Source organism: Mustela nigripes, chromosome 7, assembly GCF_022355385.1.
Source record: "Mustela nigripes isolate SB6536 chromosome 7, MUSNIG.SB6536, whole genome shotgun sequence".
NCBI classification, from domain to species: domain Eukaryota; kingdom Metazoa; phylum Chordata; class Mammalia; order Carnivora; family Mustelidae; genus Mustela; species Mustela nigripes.
The window spans coordinates 118,662,150-118,679,430 of record NC_081563.1 but is presented as its reverse complement, the minus strand read 5'-3'; the positions used below and the strand labels follow the sequence as shown (position 1 = coordinate 118,679,430).

Here is a 17,281-nt window from a genome sequence, read left to right as displayed (position 1 = left end):
ATCATAAGATACATATCGTTTATACTTACTCGCCTCTTGCATAGAGAGCTGTTCAGGGCAGATTATAGAGGCCGGCCTCATTCCTAGTGATGGAGTCCCCACCCTGCTTGTTCAGCTGTGGCTTCTCTGACCTAGCCAGCCCAGGAACTGCAGTAGTGACAGCGGTAGTGACAGTGCAGTAGTGAAGTAGCCCAGTAGTGACAGCGGGTACTGGAGCAGATGGGAGGGCATCCATAAGGATGCCTGTAAGTGATTGCTTTCATGGTCATGTTTCCAAATGGCTCCAGATCCATCTTTTGGTGGCTCGGAGCTACTGCCTGCTGGGAAGATGGTTCCTCGTCCATAACTGGGTCATCCAGGCTACAAGCAGGCTACGAGCATAGCCTAGGGACTGGCCCTGCATAGAGCAAGGCCCCATTCGCCAGCCATGCCTGCCACTGACCCTCCTCTTTACCCTTGCCCAGAAGGCCGCTGAACCCTGGATCCTGAAGCACTCAGATTTGGAGAAGCAGGACAACAGCTGGAAAGAGGTAAGCAGGGTAGCAGGCCCTCCATGTTCTCTTGGCTCCTGGCCACACTGCCAGGTCCCTCACTTGGGGCGATGTGACAGGGAGGAAGCTAACTCTGCCCCCCACCCAGGTCACCTCCTTACATTCTGGGCTCCTCAGTTCTGGGATCTCTACCCCATCGTTCCAGCCGATGGCTGGGGACTTGCGGGGAGCCCTCTGTCAGCTCTGTCCCCCCATGCCTGGGGTAGAGACCAGCTGTCTCTGTCTCCTTGGCCAGGTGCTTGCTCTCTCTTGGTTTCAGCTGTGCCTTTCTAAAAAGCCAGGCCTCTGAATAGCTGTGTGGTCTTGAGGGAGTCACTCTCCCTCTCTGGGCTCCAGTGGCTTCCGTGGTAAAATGAGAATCACATTCTCTTTTAGAACACCCTCTCTGTGGAGACTGGTTAGGTCACTTTGGTGAAATTTGCTCCTAAGCTTCGGGGGCCTTATCCATTACAGTAACATTCTCAGTAACCAAACAGTGACCATAGCGGCTCTTTGCTCAGAACAGCCCGAGGGAGTTAGGAGATTTGGTTGCAAGCCACAAACACTAACTGTGGGGAACTGAGGCATGAGAGGATTTAATGGGGGCTCAAGAGGGCTGCTGGTGCAGGTTCGGAAAAACAGGTGCAAGTCCCAGGGGACCTGCTCTGGAACTAGGGGGAAGATAAGCCCTGAGCAGGAATCTTGAGGTCACTGCTTTCACCACCAACTGAACTGTGGCCACTGGCTGCTTTCTTGATGCCACCACATTCAGAAAAACTTCTTTCTTTTTTTTTTAAAAAGATTTTATTTATTTATTTGACAGAGAAGAGATCACAAGTAGGCAGAGAGGCAGGCAGAGAGAGAGAGAGGAGGAAGCAGGCTCCCCGCTGAGCAGAGATCCTGATGCGGGACTCGATCCCAGGACCCTGAGATCATGACCTGAGCCGAAGGCAGCGGCTTAACCCACTGAGCCACCCAGGCGCCCCACATTCAGAAAAACTTTTAAAAATACTCTTTCCAGGGTGCCTGGGTGGCTCAGTCATTAAGCATCTGCCTTCGGCTCCAGTCGTGATCCCAGGGTCCTGGGATCAGCCCCACCTTGGGCTCCCTGCTCTGCTTCTCCTTCTCCTACTCACCCTGTTAATAGTTCCTCTCTCACCATCTCTCTCTCTCTCTCTCTCTCTTTCTCTGTGTCAAATAAATAAATAAATAATAAAAAGCCTCTTTCCTTGGGGTTTTCTCTTGGAGCTCTGATTGGCCAAGCTTGGATCACATACCTGTGGAGGGAGTGTTAGACACTATTGCCAGAAACTGACCAGGAGGCTTTCCAGATTGGTGCTGACATCACTCCTGTTCTATAAGAGGAGACTCGGGCATGGCATCCCAGGTCGTCTTGCACTGACTTCTTGTCCCCTTCCCTTGGTGCACTGGTGGCCAGAACTCATGCTTCCTCTCTTCCTTGACAGACACAGAACGAGAAGATGCTGGACAAGGAGGCAGTTTCTGAAGCTGACCTTGGGGGCACTGCCTTAAAAAGGTGCTGGCATCCCCTCCCCCTGCCCTGCCCTGCAGCCCCTCCCCTGCCCCGTCCTTCAGACGCCTCTCCCTGCTCCACCCCTTTGCTTATCTTTTTTCCCTCCGCCCCTGTGCGCCCCCCCCCCCTTCCCCCTGGCCTCCCCCATGCCTACCGTGACTTCTCAGCAGAGCTGGGAACCCTGGGATGTGGTTTCTGTAGAACCAAAGCCACTCAGGAGCCAGGAAGCTAGGGAGAATGAGAATTCCAGCCCTTGATTTTTCTTGTTTGTTTGATAGTGGACGTGCATGAAAACCCGGGGCTGCATATATCCTAGCTTTGAAAGGAACTGTTCATCTCCTCTTATGGTTCCTTCTCCCCATAACTGGTGTTAGGGGAATCAGGCTGGGCTTCCATTCTGGGATTACTGTGCAGCTTTCTCTGAGCCTGGCCCTGTGCTATGGCCATGGAGACCCTGAGACTGTTGGGGACATGTCTGCACTCTTAGGAAACCCATGAATAGGACAAGGGCAACAGAATCCCATCAGAGCTGTCAGAGCAACTTCATGCCAGGCGGTCTGGGGTAGGAGGGTAGGTTCTGGAGTCAGAGGGCGGGGTATGAACTCCCATTCTGCCATTTTCTAGAGTAGTGTGACATTGGCTGATATTTGCCATCTGTCTCTAGTGGGGATAATAGGAGCTGTCTGCTAGAGTTCCTAGAGGGCCAAATGGTCTGGCCTCTGAGATGCACTTAGGTCTGCCTGGCACTTCCAGTCATCAGTCCATGTGCCATATCTGTGCTAGACATGGTGACATCTTATTTGGGTTCCTCAAAACCATACATAGGATTCGAGAACTTGTCTCAAAGATCTTGAAACAAGGATCTGAGCACAAATGGTTTATTTGGGAAGGGATTTGGGAAACACTGGAAGTGACACGGGGAAGGGAAGGCAGCCAGCAAAGGGGGGTGTTGTCCTCCTGTGGACAACCAAAGCTCCGTTTCGCCGAGGAACGCTGGGGGCCAGAGCAGAACGGGCAACGCAGAGTTCTCCCACCCACGGATCAAGGAGACCTGGTCCTGAGCCACGAGATCCGCCCAGTCTTGAGGGCTGTGTCTAGGGGCCAGACCCTGTGATGTTTGTAGCTTCTTCTGCGTGGAGGCCAAGTGTGCCCTTGCAGGCATAGAAAAGCCTTTGGCGGAGAGTAGCAGGTGTTCACAGTGTTAGGTGTTGGGTACATGGTGGCAGGTGCCGTGGTGGCGTAGGGCTGGGCACCAGCAGTCTTCCACGAGAGGTAAGCCAGACGGTCACGGCCCTAGCCATCGTGGAGTGCGGGTACCAGGGAGGAAGAGCAAAGCGTCTGCTTGTCTGTTTTCTCCCATTAACGCTGCTCTTTTCTCCTCTGCTCCTCCCAGGACCAAATCTGTTTCCTCCATGTCTGAATTTGAAAGTTTGCTTGACTGTTCCCCCTACCTTGCGGGGGACGCAACCCGGGGTAAGAAGCTACCCAACAACCCTGCCTTTGCCTTTGTGGGCCCCCAGCCTGTGGACCCAGAGAAGGAGGGCCAAGAGCAGCCAGGGCTCTCGCCACGGGACTGCAACCGCCTGGGCCCCCTGAGCTGCCAGGAGCCCGCGGGGAGGCAGATGCAGCGCAGCTACACGGCTCCCGACAAGACAGGCATCCGCGTGTACTACAGCCCCCCAGTGGCCCGGCGCCTGGGCGTCCCTGTGGTCCACGACAGGGAGGGCAAGATCATCATCGAGCCCGGCTTCCTTTTCACCACTGCCAAGCCCAAAGAGTCAGCTGAGGCTGACGGGCTGGCCGAGAGCTCCTACAGCCGCTGGCTCTGCAATTTCTCCCGGCAGCGCTTGGACGCAGGCTCGGGGGGCAGCCCTGCGGCGCCGGGCCCCAGCTTCCCAGCCGCCCTGCACGACTTTGAGATGTCTGGCAACATGAGCGACGACATGAAGGAGATCACCAACTGTGTGCGCCAGGCCATGCGCTCGGGCTCCCTGGAGAGGAAGGTCAAGAGCACGTCCAGCCAGACGGTGGGCCTGGCCAGCGTGGGCACGCAGACCATCCGCACAGTCAGCGTGGGCCTGCAGACCGACCCCCCCCGCAGCAGTCTCCATGGCAAGAGCTGGTCACCCCGCAGCTCCTCGCTGGTGTCTGTGCGCAGCAAGCAGATCTCCTCCTCCCTGGACAAGGTGCACTCGCGCATCGAGCGGCCGTGCTGCTCCCCCAAGTATGGCTCACCGAAGCTCCAGAGGCGCTCCGTGTCCAAGCTCGACAGCGCCAAGGACCGCAGCCTCTGGAACCTGCACCAGGGCAAGCAGAATGGCTCGGCCTGGGCCCGCTCCACCACTACACGGGATAGCCCCGTGTTGAGGAACATCAACGATGGGCTGTCCAGCCTCTTCAGTGTGGTGGAGCACTCGGGAAGCACAGAGTCTGTCTGGAAACTGGGCATGTCTGAAGCCCGGGCCAAGCCTGAACCTCCAAAGTACGGCATCGTGCAGGAGTTCTTCCGCAACGTGTGTGGCCGGGCCCCAAGCCCCACGTCTGCAGCCGGGGAGGAGAGCACCAAGAAGCCAGAGCCTCTCTCCCCAGCCAGCTACCATCAGGCGGAGGGCATGGCCAGGATCCTGAACAAGAAGACAGCCAAGTCGGGCGGCAGTGAGGAGGCCAGACTCTCAGTGCTCCCCCAGGTGGGGAAAGATGGTGTCCCCCGGGACGGAGATGGAGCCACAGCCCTTCCTAATGAGGTAGGTGGGTGGGGGTCTACTCTTTTTCTTGGGAGCAGGGAGGTTGACTTAGAAGGTCCAAAGTCTCTTGGTTTTCAAACTCAGGAATATGGTTGTATGTTTCATAAAGTCCTTTTGCTGGTCTGGAAAGAGGAGTTGGTGGTGGACGGTGGGGCGCCTGGCTGGCTCAGTCAGTAGAACATGTGACTCTTTTTTTTTTAAAGATTTTATTTATTTATTTGACAGAGAGAAATCACAAGTAGACAGAGAGGCAGGCAGAGAGAGGAAGGGAAGCAGGCTCCCTGCTGAGCAGAGAGCCCGATGTGGGACTCGATCCCAGGACCCTGAGATCATGTCCTGAGCCGAAGGCAGCGGCTTAACCCACTGAGCCACCCAGGCGCCCCAGAACATGTGACTCTTGATCTCACAGTTGTGAGTCCAAGCTCCATGCTGGGTGTAGAGCCCACTTATAAATGAATGAATAAATGGATGGATGGATGGATGGGTGGGTGGATGGAAGGAAGGAATGCAGGTTAGAAGGCCCCAGCCTGGAACAACAGACCTGATGGACACACGGTCTGAAAAGCAAGAGACGAGTGAGCAAGGCTTCACTAGCATCCACTCCAGGGAACACTTAACTGCTCTCCTGCATCAGTGTGCTGGGGCCAGCTGATCTGGTCCATGAGAGGTCATTGTGTGCATCTCTGTGTTCAGTAAAACACCTTGGCACCTTGAGACTGGCCATAGTTGGGAGGACTTACACCATGGAAATTGACAAATACTCCAGATCTGGGCTTTTCCCCTCACTCCTGGAAAATTAGTTATTAAACATTTTCTAGCATACCCCTGCCCAGCCCCCTAAGACTCCATGCTTAAGCGCTTTCATTTTCTCTGAGAATCTTTTGCTGCACATCCCACTCCTGATAACGATTTCAGATTTGGTTCAGGATTATTTGCATCGTAGTCAAAGAATGCGTATAAGTTAGTTTTCCAGAAAGGGAAATGGTGAGATAGCGTATGGATCCCAAGCACAAGGACCCAAAGTCCTCAGCACCTTCTCTGTCTCTCCTCTCCCTCGAGCTTTGTTTTCTCTGATGTCCGCTTTCTTCCTCTGTCCCTCTGCTGCATTTACATGTGTGGTCCAAGCTTTGCTTTTTATAACATCTTCTAGTTCAAGCCCCTGAGACTGATTCAGATCCCTCCATCCCAATTCCACATTCCTAGAAGAAAGAAGAAACTTGATTGGTTTAACTTGGGTCCAGTGTACCCCCGTGGTCTAATTAGCTGTGGTCAGGGGTGGTATCATGGGGCCTCCGGTGCACTCGGTGAAGGTCGCAGGTGGGGGTGCAGAGAGGTGGTATGGGCTAGGCCTGGCCCATTTGTATGTATTGTATGTTTAGGTGGTTTCTAGGTTTTCCCTACTATACATAATGCTGTGGTGGACATCTTGGTACAAAAACATTTGTCCACATTTTGGATTATTTCCTTATGTTTACGTTGCAGCAATGGGATTATAGAATAAAAGAATATTAAAAAAAATTTTTTTTTAAGATTTTATTTATTTACTTGTCAGAGAGGTAGAGAGAGTAGAGGCAGGCAGAGGCAGAGGGAGAAGCAGGCTCCCTGTAGAACAAGAAGCCCGACGTGGGACTCGATCCCCAGGACGCTGGAATCATGACCTGAGCCGAAGGCAGCTGCTTAACCGACTAAGCTACCCAGGCGCCCAAAAATATAAAAATTTTAAAGGCATTTGATAAATGTTGCCAAATTGTTTTTTTTTTTAAAGATTAAAACATTTTTTTTATTAGCTTCAGTGGTAGAATTTAGTCTTTTCGTCAGTTGTATACAACACCCAGTGTTCGTTACATCATGTGTCCTCTTTATTTTATTTTATTTTTTTTTAAAGATTTTATTTATTTATTTGACAGAAATCACAAGTAGATGGAGAGGCAGGCAGAGAGACAGAGAGGGAAGCAGGCTCCCCGCTGAGCAGAGAGCCCGATGAGGGACTCGATCCCAGGTCCCTGAGATCATGACCTGAGCCGAAGGCAGCGGCTCAACCCACTGAGCCACCCAGGCGCCCCATGTGTCCTCTTTAATGCCTATCACCCAGTTACCCCATCTCCCACCCTCCTCCCCTCCAGCACCCCTCAGTTTGTTCCTAGAGTTCAGTGTCCCTTATGGTTTGCCTACCTCTTGATCTTCATCTATACACACATATGTACACACACACACACACACCCTGTTGGTTCTGTTTCTTTAGAGAACCCTAATACAGTGGGTGTATTTAGTCTGTGAGAATTCAATAAGGCATATTTTTATCATATGTTCAGTATGTACATTAAACTGAAAAAAATTTTAAGTATGGAGAATAGAGAAATAAAACATTAACTACAGGGGCGCCTGGGTGGCTTAGTCGGTTAAGTATCTGCCTTTGGTTCAGGTTGGATCCTGGGGTCCTGGGATCAAACCCCATGTCAGACACCCAATAAGCAGGGAGCCTCTTCCTCCCTCTCCCTCTGCCCTTCCCCCTTGCCTGTGCCCTCTTTTGTGCATACTGTCTCTCTCTTTCAGTCAAATAAATAAATATCTTTAAAAAACACACACACACACACAAAACCACTAATCACATACTAGTAGAGGCTGTAGAAATTGGGCACACTCTTTTGAAAGACAGTTTGGTGGGGGTACCTGGCTGGCTCAGTCAGTGGAGCATAGAACTTTTGATCTCAGGGGTGAGCTCAAGCCCCATGGCTATACTTAAAAAAATTTTTTTAAACCAATAGGCTGTATGTATGTATGTGTGTCTGTGCGTCTTTGTGTCTGTGTACGGGTGTATATAGAGAAAGACAGATTTATTATAAGGAAGTGGTTCCCACAATTATGGAGATTGACATGTCCTAAGATTACAGAGTAAGGTAGAGCAAGCTGGAGACTCAGGAGAGCTGATGCTTTATTCTAGTCTGAGCTCAAAAACCTGAGAACCAGGAGAGCCAGTGATGTTATTCCAGTACAGCACATGTAGCTAATGTAGTTCCAGTCCTAAGGCCACCACGCAGGAAGAATTCTTTCTTATTCTGGGGGAGTCCGCCCTTTTGTTCTATCCAGACCTTTGATGATTAGATGAGGCCCACCCACATTAGAGAAGGCAATCTGCTCCAAAAGCAACCGCACAGAAGCTCTCAGGGTAATATGTGACTAGATATGTGGGCACCCTGTGGCCCAGTCAAGTTGACACATAAAATTAACCATCACATCCATGGGACCATATGTACATCAAGAGACAAAGGTACAAGCTGGCTGTATTTTGAATATTGATTTTATTTTATTTTTATTTTTATTTATTTATTTTAAGATTTTTTATGTATTTATTTGACACAGAAAGAGATCACAAGTAGGCAGAGAGGCAAGCAGAGAAAGAGGAGGAAGCAGGCTCCCTGCTGAGCAGAGAGCCCGATGTGGGGCTCGATCCCAGGACCCTGAGATTATGACCCCGAGCCGAAGGTAGAGGCTTCACCTACTGCGCCATCTAGGTGCCCCTTGAATATTGATTTTAAAGTTGAGCCAAGTATTTTTCAGTAGGTAAAATGTGCATGTTACCCATTGACCTGGTAGTTCTTCTAAGAGTGTAGCCTATGGAAATATTCACAGAGGTGGGAGAATATCCTTGTATAAATAAATAAATGTATGGCGTTATTGGTAAAAATTGCTAATATTGGGAAACCTGGGTGGCTCAGTCATTAAGCATCTGCCTTTGGCTCAGGTCATGATCCCAGGGTCCTGGGATTGAGTCCTGCATCAGGCTCCTTGCTTAGTAGGGAGCCTGCTTCTCCCTCTGCCTGCTGCACCTGGTAGTGCTCCCTCTTTCTATCTTTCTGACAAATAAAGAAATAAAAGTTAAAAAAAAAAAGAAAGAAAGAAAAATTGCTAACATTTATTAATACTTCATAGGCACTATGCCAAATGCTTTGCATATTATATTTGATTTGATCCTCACAACAATTTTGAGAAAGGTATCATGTCCTTCATCTTAGAAGGAAATCAAAGTTCAGAGAGGTTAAGCAACTTACACAAGGGAGTGACAGGGCTGGGATTTGAACCAAGCAATCTAGTTCTATAGCAGCACTTCTAACCATTACTGCTGGTTTGTTGATAATAGTAAAAAAAAAGAGAAACTACCTAAAATGCACATAAACTGCAAATTGGATAAATAGGTATTTCCATAAAATTCCACTAGTTTCTTTTAATTCCACTAAAAGGAAGGAAATCTAGGTATACATAGTGACAGAAAAGTGTTTATGTTTTGCAGTTACAGAATAGGCAGTAGGAGGATTTTGATAAGCGTATGCTTGTGCAACGTTGAGAATTTATCTTTGGACAACACCCACTTTCTTCTCTGTATATCCCAAAATTCATTACATTCTGGAATGTTATTTATGAATACTCTAATGGGAGAAAAACAATTTAAAGAAATTGGTCCAGAGAGGGGCCACAGTCCCTGGGAACTGGTCCCCAGGCACGGCTGGGTCCAAATTCCTGGCCAACCATGTAGCCCCTGGATGGTCAGTGCCTCTTAGCTCCTCCTGACTTCAGCCTCCCTGCTCCTAGGATGCCGTCTGTGACTGTAGCACCCAGTCTCTCACCTCCTGCTTCGCCCGGCCGTCCCGCTCTGCCCTCCGCCACTCTCCTTCCAAGTGCCGGCTGCACCCTTCGGAGTCCAGCTGGGGTGGGGAAGAGAGGGCAGCTCCCCCCAGCGAGTGACAGAGCAGCCGGGCTCCCCACCTCAACCAGCCCAGTCCCCGGATCGCCGAAGGGAACCGGCAGAGAGGAGGCGAGGCAAGGGGCCCATGCTCTCGGCATCGTCTTACCTTGGAGGTTCGGCCGCTACACCACTGCCAGGGAACAGCTTTCCCATCCAGGTAAAGCGGGGTCTCCTGCTGACTGCTGGGTGGTGACCTCTGACTTCCAGGGAAAGGCAGCAAGTGGGAGAAAGACCACAACTAGGCTTCAGAGGTGGCTCCAGAGCGATCCCTTGGGAGCCAGTCCGTTGGCAGAGCCTCGCCTGGTTCTGCCCACACCCACTTCTCAGAAGAGCCAAGGAAAGGATACACTTCTGGCTGTGCTCCTCAGGGAAAAGGGCTCACAGAGATGTTCCCTGCCAACCATGTCCTCCTTCATGGGCAGGAAACACCATGACAAGAACGGGCTCTGCCATAGGATTCGACGTGGGGTTCCTGGTGGAACTGAGCTGGGCATCCTCCCCATCCCTTCCTTCCCTCCACGGCTTCCTCCTCCAAGCCCTGCTGCTCTGGATTGCTGTGGCTCTAGGGGGTATGATAGGGCCAGTAGCCAGGGCCAGTATCAGCCTGGAATCCTGGGGCGCTGGATCTCCCTGCCCATAGCCCGGATGCAGCAAGGACTGGAAGATGAGGTGGAAACGTGTGGGGCTCAGGGTTGGGTCACTGGAACTGCCTCCCTCGTCAAGGTGACCGGGTTGGGGGGGGTGGGTGGCGGGCACCAACCTTCCCAGGACAGAAATAGGTAGAGTCAGTTTCAAGATCTGGTGCACAGATAAATTGCCTAAATGCCTACTGCCTCCATTGCTGGGGCCTCTTTCCCCAGCACCCTGGAGGGGGCGCCACATCTCCACTGTGTTTACATCCCGTGGCTGGTAGAAGGCAAAGCTGTTCCCAATGAGAGACTCCCAATTGGCCACCCCAGGCCAAGGAGCACCCCCAGAGGCCAGTGCCCCCAGGACAGGGGCCCGGAAACACATTTCTTGCCTCGGTTGTTTATTTGAATTTTTCTTACTATAAATATTTAAGGTGGCTTTAGTTTATTTTAATAATTTAATTTCCCCCGAAGTCCCTAAGGTAATTTATTGGAGGTCAAGACATGTATTCTTGCCACTAGGACAACGTGAGGCATCTAACACGATGGCCAGGCATGGGGTCCCCCGTACAGACAAGGCAGCTCGGCTGCTGAGCTCGAGTTTCCTGGTCAAGTATAGAGAGACCCCGATAGGGCTGGAGCCCTGCAGCTTGCTCCCCATTTCTGCTGACCATCTGGCCTCAGAGCACTGCTTTTCACTCATTGCCTGGTACTTGGCCAGCCCCCAGCAGTCAGTCTGCAAACCCTCGCTGACAGGGTGGGGGGCTGGGCCAACGTCCCCACTTCCCAAACATTCTCCATCTGCCCTCTCATTTTGCTCCCTCCCTCTGAAACCTTTTTTTTTTTTTTTAATGAGACAAACACATGTTACTAAGGCTCTTATCAAGAGCGTGGCGATCTCTCCAAGTTCCCCAAGTGAGAACTCCCAGGAAAACAGGACTGAACTTCGAGAATGTTGTTTATTGCAGCTTTGCACATGGACGTGAGAGTGTCTGCTAGCCTGCCTCAGCTCTCACCACCTGCCAGCCTTCTCACCAGCCTCTTTCCTTAGCCTTATGGCCTCTCCTGGCCCCTCTTCCAGCCCCAGCTCTCCTGCCCGCCTTTCTCCACATCCCATGTGAGCTGTCTGAGCCACAGCGGCTTATGGCAGTGTGGGGGGAAGGCCTCAGATGGCCTCTCCCTTGGTGCCAGTGAACCCGTATCGGTTGCACACTTGCCCGCACACACGCAGATGCATGGACCTCCTGCCACTGGCGGGGGGCCCAGAGTGGAAATACCAGAATGAAGCAGCTTGTCTGCAGAATGCAGGAAGACCAAAAGCCAGCAGCTTTGTAAGCTTGCCCCCAGGACTCAGGAGACATCTCTGTACTCCCACCTGCTCCCAGTTCTGCCCTTTCAGGGTCACCTGGACAAGTTACCCCAGATCCTTCCTCTCCATTCCCTACGGGCAGAATGTGAGGGCCGTGTCAGGCTGATCAGGCACTCTCTTGTGCCATAGTGACTTAAGTGGGCAGAACAGGCAGGTCCCTGGAGCCATGGGCCAGTCTCCCCTGGGATGCTGCTGCTCCCACTCAGAAGGTCAGGGGGTCCCTCCAACGTTATCTCCAGATGAGGGGACTCACACCAGGCCACATGCCACCAGAGGCCTTCTGCCACCTCCCCAAGCAATGGAGGACCAGGGAGGTTGCACTCCCGGCCTTGGGGAGAAATCCTCACAAGACCCGAACCCCAAGGCCTACGGACCGCTCAGCCTTACCATCGTCTTCGTCCAACGCTGTCCTCGCAATCTTCTTGTCTCAGCGCCTGGCCACCCGGCCCCCAACTGGTGTCAGAGGCTCCAGATCTTGGTTTTCAGTAAAGTCCTTAGTGTCAACTTCCTGCATGCCTCTGTGCCAGGCCACTCATCACTGTTCCTGCAGAAGCCTCTGGACGTGGGGCTTGATGGGGTTGAAAATGTTATGTGTAAATATTGGTTTGGTTTGATTTTTAGCATTTTAATTAGTAACTGGTTGTGTTTTCCTTTTTGGGGGGTGGGGGGGGTTGGTTTGTAAAAACTCTTGTACTCTTTTGGAATGTAATTTCTAAGTTTGTTTGTTTCTTCAAATGCCTTTTAAGTCTTGGTAACATTCCCAAAGCAGAAGACTGCCTGACCCACAGTGGGGATTCCCCTGGAGCCCTGGGGTCCCAGGAAGGAACACTGCCCTTCTTCCCTTTCTCCCCTTCCTGCTTCTCCACTGGACTCCCAGCACCTTCCTCCTCTTCCTTCTCCTCAACCTCCTCTATCCTTCTTCCTTTTCTGCCATCTGCACTCTCTCCCACCAAAGTCCCAAGGAACCCTGGGGGTTCTGATCCCCTACAGTTCACTGGGCTTGGACCTATCGTGTTGGCATCAGCTGGTTGGGGGAGGAGTGGGGGGCCAGTTGCCCGGGTTGACCCTAAACTGGACAACCTCACATTTCTTACGTCTGACCTCTTCCCAGAGCTGAACTAGACCCTCCTGGGGACAATGATGTCTGGATTTGAAATGAAAATCGGACCCCTTTGGCACATCATTGGCTCCTAGGTCTTGCATGCACAAGGCCTGTCCAATTCCTGTCCCTCTTTCCCACCCAGGTCGTTCCCCACCAAAGGCCGACCCATTTAAAAATCCCTCCTAGAGGTCTCGCTTTCTATGAACTCAAAATGCGCCCCACCTGTTGGTCTTCCCAGGGATACTCTTGTCCCAGCTGCTTTCCCAGCTGACAAAGTGAAGGGCCCAAAGACATCACCCTCTCACATGCTGACTGTCACATGGTTCCTATGCACCTTTCACAGTTTCATCACCCAGCCTGTTCTCTTGCCCGTCCAGCTTCCAGGCTCTTCCTCCCTCTCCCCTCCCATCCAGAATGTCCCCCACCTTCCAACCGTACCAGCCCCACAAGCTCCCACTACCTCTTCACTCATACTAATAATCTTCCCCCGCCCAGAGTACTCTGCTATCTGGAAATTGCTCTCATCTCAGAGATGGCTCTGGGAGGCAGCCTTGGCAGGACAGGGGTTAGTGCAGATCAGGAAATGGAGGTGCAGGGCTCATCCCAGAGACACCTAACTGGGAGGTCATCGAGCCTAGATTAGGACCTGGGTCCATCGGATCCCCCAGCCCAACTTTGTCCTGGTTGCTGTGTAAACCCACTGACCCACTGGGGACTTTTCTTTGCGGGTACAGGACACCCGGAATATGCCACTACCTAACCCAGGCTTGAAACCATGCAACCATCACCACTATCTGTTTCTAGAACTTTTTAATCACCCGAGCTGAAACTCTACCCACTGAACAGACAATAAGTTACCTGCTCCCTCCCCAAGTCCCTGGTAACCTCTATTCTACTTTCTGTCTTTATGAATGTGCCTCACCTAGGTAGCTCATGTAAGAGGAATCACACAGTTTCTGTCCTTTTGTGTCAAAGCCCCTCACCTTTTTAGATGAAAAATTGGTCCCAGAGAAGAGAGTGGCTCACCAAGGTCACACAGCAAACTACAGGCAGAGTCAGGACCAGAAGGCTGGTTTCCTGACTCCAGAAGATTCTGCATCCCCAGTGGTGAATGAGACCCCTCTCTGCCATTCTTTGCTTTTGGTTGAGCCCCTTCGTCTGTCTGGGCTCAGTCTGTTCAGTCCCCGCCTTTCAGCCTCCACTCTGTTACCATCTTCCTCCAAAGCTTCCCCTCTCCTGCCTCCTTTTTTTGGCTCGTTCCCACCAACACACTAAGTGGCCCTGACCCATGACCAGGTTTTCCTCTTCTGCACCCCAAGCTTGTTTCAACGTCTATCCCCCAGCCCTCCCAGAACAGCCTGTCCGGCTCTGCTCCCCTGCCATGGACTTTCCTCCCTCCTCAGGCTCCCACTCCTGTCCTGTCCCGGAAGTACTTGGGTCTGTGGTCGCCCGACTCCAATGTTTGCTGTCATATCTGGTGATGTTTCCTTGGTTCTGTTTCATTTATTTCATGTTTTCTCATACTAAAGGAGGCACCCTTCCAATACCTCAGAGAATATCTACCTTACCAGTGCTTCTCACTGGGCTTCGCCCAGTGACCTCCCAGCCCAGCAGGACATCCCCTAGGTCCACTGTTGAGCCACATTATCTTCTCTGTCCCCAACCTCGGGACTTCATCACTGTCCCCTGTTGGGTGTGTGTGTATGGGGGTGGGGCTTGAATCCCTCTTTCTGGGCTCCTGTACCCCTGCCTAGTCCTGCCTAACCTCGTTTGTGAAGAAGGTGCAGTCTGGCTTGTGTTTTTCTCTCTGTAGGTCATTCATCCATTAGTCTGTCCATTTGATACCCCACTATCCTCTCTGCTCTGCCCTGGGCCTCACTGCCTCCAGAATACCTTGTCCTGGCTTTACCCTTTATCCCTCCCAACAGTGTGTGAAGTTTGCAAAGTCCACAGACTCAAGAACCAAAGGGGACTTGATGCTGGGCCTGCATTCCCCTGCCCAGGGCTCCTCCCCACTGCCTGTTACTCTTGCCTCACACTCCTTGGACCCTCGCTTATCCCATCACCCCTCTTTCCCTTCCCTTCTTGCCCCTCACCAGCCTGCAGGATCTCAGGCCCTAAAGGAAGGAGCTCGGGTTTCCTCCAAGCATCCTTGAAGGGTCGAGGTAGTCAGGGCCTGGATGGTCACAACTCCATTCTGATACCACTCAAACTGCTCCTGGGAAGAAGACCCTCAGCCAGGAATCTGGAGACCCTGCCCAAGTCTGGGAAGATCTCTGTTTGACTGGTTCTCTGAGCCTCCCCATTCTATGATTTTATCTTGAGCACCAGGATGATCTCTAGGGTCCTAGAACAGCCCTTGTGTTTTGGGATGCTACATCACCATCCTCTCTCCACTGGACCCTGGTATCCTGGTTCCTCTTTCGACTCTGCCTCTGATCTCTGTGCCTTAGTTTACTTCTCCGCACAGGGGGCTCACCACAAGACTATTTCTAGCAGCTTCCCAGGTATTTTGGTGCCTCTAAGGTTGGGCCTTGCCAGCTGTGGCCCAGCTCCCTGTCACTGCCTCATGATACCAAGTCGCTGAGTGTGAGGTGCCTGGAGGTTCAAACAGCTCGAGCATTACCTGCGAACTTGACAGAAATGCAAAATACTGGCGCTACCCAAGACCTGCAGACTTAGAAATTCTGCTGTGGGGTCCAGCAAGCTGGGGTTTAGCAGGCCCTCCAGGTCATTCTCATATAGCAGGACTTGGCCAGCTGCTGACCTGCACTAGCAATCAGTGCGGCCTGGTGAGGGACTGAGGCTGGCCCAGACCAGAAACAGGTGGAAAATACCAACCTCATCTGGACATCTGAGAGATTGGAACTCTCCTTACCCACCCCTCCCCGCCTAACAAATCAACTGTGTCCTTTTCCCGGAAGCTGGAGGGCAGGAAGAAGGCTACAGTTTTCCTTTCCCTGCCTCTGGCTTCATTCCAGTTCTACTCACAAAAGGCCGTGTAGGGTTGTGCTAGCAAAGCAGTGGGTGGGAGTTGTGGGGTGAGGAGACAAAGACCCTGACCATGTATCCCTTGGAAACCTTACCACAGGCTCATGACCTCTCTTCAAATAGGAAGAAACCTAACTCCTCAAGGAAAGAATCCTAAATCCCTAGCTCCTCCTCCTCTTCCTCCTTCCACCTCCAGGGAGACCAAGTAGACCGTGCCAAAACCAGCTCCAACCCCCAGCAGCTGGGGAAGAGAGCCAGAAACTGTCCTCTCCTCTCGGTCCCCCTCCCCAGCCCCTGGCAATACTGTGAAGCCCCCTTTCTGCCCAGCCTGGTTTCTTGGTGAGGGTCCTGCAATCCTGGGCCCTAGGGAAACTCCCCCCCCCACCCCCACCCCAGGGAAAGGCCCTTGGGAGGGAAGGGACCAAGGGCATCCTTGGGCCAAATTGTCTGCCTCTCCTGTCCACTGTTCTCTCTTCCCCACTTCTGTCTTCAAAAGGCTCCTTCCCAAGACGGATTAGGTGCTGGGACAACTGGCCCAATCCTCCAGCTCTCCCTGCTCCTGTGTCTTATTTCAGACATGAGAATAAATGTACAGTGTAAACTTACAAAAGGTTTTTAATGGTTGTAGATTGGAAATAAAGTATGTAATATGAACAGTTTCCTTGGATTTGGCCTCATCTCTGATTTTTCTTGGAGGATGGATGGGGCCCCCATCAGATTTGGAAACTGATTCTTCTCCCACCCCCCACAGCCCAGTTGCCTGGGAAGGAGGAAGGCCTGGGAATGCCACAGTCAGCTGGCTAGTTTGGGGTCACTTGGGAGGAGCCACCAGGGGTTCTGGATACTGAGTCTTTACACCTCAGAGTCTCCTATGAAGTGTGATATGACCGCTGAGAAACCTGCAGAGTGTTCAAAAATGTTACTCTCTGCAAAAACAAAAGAAAACAAAACATTTTACAGATTTATCATGAAAAAAAAAAAGAGAGAGAGGACACTTTAGACATGGGTCAGTTGCCTATTACAGTATAATTAATTGGCCCCAAACATTAATTAGATCACGGGTACTGTGAATCAGAAATTTGGGACCTAGGTAGTTCTGACTTGGTGTCTCAGAGGTTGCAGTCAAACATCCGTCAGGCAGCAGTTATGTAAGGCTTGACTTGGGCTAGAAGATCGGTTTGCAAGGTGGCTCGCTCACATGCCTGGCAAGTCAGTGTTTGCAGGAAGAGGCCTCAGTTCCTCTCCGCATAGACCATAGTGCTGCTTGAGTATCCTCACAACATGGCAGCTGGCTTCCACTAGAGCAAGTCATCTATGAGAAAGCAGGGTAGAAGTCAAAATGTCTTTTATGACTAAACTTTGAAAATCACAGTCATTTCTGTGGTATCTTACTGGTTATACAGATCAGCTCTACTCAGTTTGGGAGAGGAACACACAGGGCATAAATATCAGGAAGCAGAGACTATTGGGGAACATTTTGGAAGCTGGCTATCATTTGAAAAATCTACATGTTCCTCCCTCTCTTTCTCTGGGGGTGGGATGTGTGTGGGGAAGGCTGACAACTAAGTTTGTGCTAGGCATTGAGAATGCAGTAGAGGGGCGCCTGGGTGGCTCAGTGGGTTAAAGCCTCTGCTTTTGGCT

General features: G+C 51.6%; 1 protein-coding gene across 3 annotated transcripts in view; it reads left to right on the top strand.

The window, feature by feature from the left end:
- The window catches only part of MTCL2 (microtubule crosslinking factor 2), a 67,758-nt gene extending 51,451 nt beyond the window's left edge, over positions 1–16,307 (top strand). For 2 of the 3 annotated variants that reach the window (XM_059406962.1, XM_059406964.1), the window contains 4 exons: positions 465–530; positions 1,997–2,067; positions 3,458–4,808; positions 9,396–16,307. In XM_059406962.1, coding sequence (XP_059262945.1) covers positions 465–530; positions 1,997–2,067; positions 3,458–4,808; positions 9,396–9,548 — 1,641 coding nt within the window. In that variant the 3' untranslated portion in view covers positions 9,549–16,307. The remainder of the gene's footprint in view (positions 1–464; positions 531–1,996; positions 2,068–3,457; positions 4,809–9,395) is intronic. The other variant, XM_059406963.1, reaches the window with a different exon arrangement.
- The last annotated feature ends 974 nt before the right edge of the window (positions 16,308–17,281 follow it).